Source organism: Egretta garzetta, unplaced genomic scaffold, assembly GCF_000687185.1.
Source record: "Egretta garzetta isolate BGI_Z169 unplaced genomic scaffold, ASM68718v1 scaffold110, whole genome shotgun sequence".
In the NCBI taxonomy this organism is placed as follows: Eukaryota; Metazoa; Chordata; class Aves; order Pelecaniformes; family Ardeidae; genus Egretta; species Egretta garzetta.
Window position 1 is genome coordinate 125,037 of NW_009258263.1, and position 2,238 is coordinate 127,274.

Below are 2,238 nucleotides of genomic sequence, written 5' to 3' on the forward strand. Positions count from 1 at the left end.
GGCCGCTGCCCTGTAAGAGCATCCGAGGGAGTCGCTTGGCTTTGGGGCACGCCTGGACCTGCGGCCGTCCGGGAAGGAACGCTTGTCCAGCCCAAGGCTTGGCAGAACGGCGTGAGCCGGGCAGGAGCGGCCCTTCGCCCTCCCGTGTCTGCGGGAGAAGGCACGTTTCCCGGGAAGGAGGGACGATGAGTTGCAGCGCTTGCGCCTCGATCGGTCAAGTGAGAAAGAAGTCAGCCAGAACGTAAAAGCTGTCGACGATGCCTTTCAGTAATTAGCTGATGTGCAGAGGGGAAATAAATTAGCGTGAACGCTTCGTAGCGTGGTAGAACAGTTCAGTTTATGCATCTTGTCCTTTTGATAATGGGACGACTCCCATCACATACCGCATCTTTCTTTCCAAAACCTGGGGATTGGAGAGATTGCGTGTTAATGCCGAACGGCAGCACCTTTGCCCATCGATGGTATCCCTCAGGGCAAGTACCACTAACAGCGTCGCTGGCCAACCTCCTGCCGCCGTGAAGATGCGCAAGTTCTTGCGTCTTGTCGGCTGACTTGTGCGTCGGGTGAGACGGAAAGCGATAGCTGCCTGGGAACGTTAGCAGAAATGTGTTCCGCACCCAAAAGAAGGTGCGGCCTCCCATTGGAGGCGGGAAGTTTGCTGGTGTGCTTAGGAGCGGCTGTTTGCAGAGCCGGGGTTAGGTCTGTCCCCCCCCCCACCGTCGGCGCAGCCCTGCCGAGACCGCTGCGGTTACCGGTAACGGCAGCTCGCGCTGTCGGAGCCGCTCCTACCGATGAGCAGCGGCGCTCAAGACTGTTAACAGGAGAACCCGAATCGCAGAGGGTGACTTCAGGTAAGATCTCGCTCGCTGATGAGTTTAAATTTTTCTTCTTTGCTTTAATGAGCTTAGGTTCTTAGCTTTTTATAGGTTGTTTAAATACTGTTTGTAAGCGGTTCTACTACAGCTATTAGGTTTGTCGACACCTGCAGGGTTGCCGTGCGCTTCCCAGCCCTCCTAGGAGCAGGAGGCTCTCTGGCAGCGCTTCCCCGGCCACCCGCACCCCGTCAGGAGGAGACAAGAAACGTGCGTGGAGTCAAGGCGTGCTTTAAATAGCAACACGCGCAACTGCACGGCACGGAAGACGAAAGCCTCTCCCAGCACGCTGCCGGCCTGGGCGAGGGGACAGAAAGTTGCACGTTTGATAAGTAATAATTTGCGAAACTACGGTGATTATTGGGTGGAGAGTGAGAGTGCTGACTCCGATTCCTGTGAAACCGGCCATCAAAGGGCTCGATCGATTGCAAGATCCAATAAGTGCTGGCGGCTACTTCCCTCTCGCAGATTTGATGGGGTTTCCTGAAGGTTTTGTCTCGTGTTGGTGAGCAAAACCCCGTTTTTTTTAACCACGTGTGTGTTGTGTCGTGTTTTTCTCCTTGCAGTCCCGCCACGCAATTTGGTAATTGATATCCAGAAGGAGATCGCCATCGAGGGAGAAGAGATTGAGCTGAACTGCACCGCCATGGCCAGCAGACCAGCCACCACCATCAGATGGTTCAAAGGCAACAAGGAGCTAACCGGTAGATGTAGCCTCTCAGTCGCTGCTGTCTCGGAGAGCTGACACGGGTTCTGTAACGCCGGCTATTTGTGCTCCGCTGCCGGATTGAGGGGGGGGAAAGGGGGGGAAGTAGAGCGAGCTGCTTTAAACACTGGCAAAGGAATACGTGGGCAGGCAGATCACTCTCTAACACAGAAGGGCTGAACTCCATCTTGTCCTCTGCCTGCCTGCCAGGCTCGAGCACCGGGTTCTGGAGTCCTTCTGTAAGCGGGGGTGACCTTGGGGAGCCCCAACGCCATGCGCTGGCATCCGCCCTGCGCTGGTCTGTGTGGCTCTGCGCCCTGACTCGGGTACGGGGGGGATCCGCTGCGCTTGGAGCTGTCGAGATCTGCAGCTCAGCGTCGCGCCTAGCGCTGTTGTTCACAGAGCGTGTTCTCTGCGTTCCGTTGAACATTCATACCAGCCGGGCTTCTCTGCTCCCCGAGGCCTGGCTGCTCCTGGCGCTCGCACGTCCCAGTCACCGCCTCTGATTGCATGCGACGCGCTCTTCGTTTGGCTCTGCACGTAGACATGAGCTCGGCTGACACCACCTCTGTGCTTCGCCCCGTCTGAGGCACCGAAGGGCGCTCTGCACAAGTCCAGGCTCATTACTTCACACCCCCCCCCCCCAAAACCCTCCCCCGC

The 2,238-nt window shown here is 57.3% G+C and overlaps 1 protein-coding gene across 1 annotated transcript in view; it reads left to right on the forward strand.

Annotated features, from left to right (window-relative positions):
• The window catches only part of CADM1 (cell adhesion molecule 1), a 73,374-nt gene that overhangs the window by 10,905 nt on the left and 60,231 nt on the right, over positions 1–2,238 (forward strand). Inside the window, exon 4 of the mRNA XM_009646595.1 lies at positions 1,439–1,576. Coding sequence (XP_009644890.1) covers positions 1,439–1,576 — 138 coding nt within the window. The remainder of the gene's footprint in view (positions 1–1,438; positions 1,577–2,238) is intronic.